Source organism: Trypanosoma conorhini (genome assembly GCF_003719485.1).
Source record: "Trypanosoma conorhini strain 025E chromosome Unknown Tco_14.4_contig_00365, whole genome shotgun sequence".
In the NCBI taxonomy this organism is placed as follows: Eukaryota; Euglenozoa; class Kinetoplastea; order Trypanosomatida; family Trypanosomatidae; genus Trypanosoma; species Trypanosoma conorhini.
In genome coordinates, this window is record NW_021704443.1 from 4,984 (window position 1) to 5,870 (window position 887).

The window sequence follows — 887 nt, forward strand, 5'->3', positions numbered from 1 at the left end:
TCCGTCAGCGTGAACGGGTCGCTGTCCCACTTCTGCCCGTCCACCGGCACCACGTCGGTGTGGCCGGAGAAAATGATGCCGCCGTCGGTCACGCCGCCGTCGCCCGGCAGCGTCGCCCACAGGTTCGCCTTCGTCCTCTCGGGGTTGTGGATCAGCGTGCACTTGACGCCGACCCCCTCCAGGTAGTCCCTGCAGTAGTGGATGAGCTCGAGGTTCGAGTTGCGGCTGGTGGTGTCAAAGGCCACCAGCTTCGCCAGCCACTGCGTGTGGTCCATGTGCCGCGCCGCCATCGCCGAGGTGAGTTGCTTTGGCTCTTCTGGGGGGATGGGGGAGGAGCGTGGGGGCAAGAGGGGAAAGGTGCGGCGGGGAGGCACGAGGGGGCGCGCAGGCGTGCGTGAGGGCGGGTGTGCCGCGGCGCGTGGGTGCGGCGACAGAAGCCGGCTGGAAGAGAGGAAAGAGTTGCGTTTGCCACAGACGTCGCTAGCAAAATGTGTCTTGGCGGGCGCCCCACGCCGTGGTGCCGGCGCGGGAAGCGAGGCACGCCAGGGCGGCCCCGCACACCACCGCCAAAAGAAGAAGCACGATCAAAAAACCCAGAAGAAAGCCCCTCCCTCCCTCCCTCCCTCAGAAAACCCACAAAATATAAAAAAGGCAAACGCAGAAAACGCCCTCCCCCAACGCGCCGCCGTGGCAGAGGCGTCACAGGCGGGCAGGGGGGGGCCTTGAGGCTCTCCGCCACCTTCAGCAGAAACTCGCGGCACTTCGTCAGCTGCGCGGCGGTGATGTACTCATTTGCGCAGTGGACAGCCCCGCCGTGGGGCCCACACACCACAGTTGGGGCGCCGGCGATGCCGCTGAAGTGCCCCGCCTCCGTGCCGCCAGGAGCC

The 887-nt window shown here is 67.0% G+C and overlaps 1 protein-coding gene across 1 annotated transcript, besides 1 other annotated feature; it reads right to left on the reverse strand.

Moving 5' to 3' along the window:
• Nucleotides 1-2: 2 nt before the first annotated feature.
• On the reverse strand, nt 3-290 carry Tco025E_05873 (glutamamyl carboxypeptidase; the record flags this gene model as incomplete). Its single annotated transcript, XM_029372763.1, has 1 exon — nt 3-290. A coding segment is annotated over one exon (288 nt), but the record flags the coding sequence as incomplete, so codon positions are not given.
• Nucleotides 291-605: 315 nt separating this feature from the next.
• Nucleotides 606-626: a microsatellite.
• The last annotated feature ends 261 nt before the right edge of the window (nt 627-887 follow it).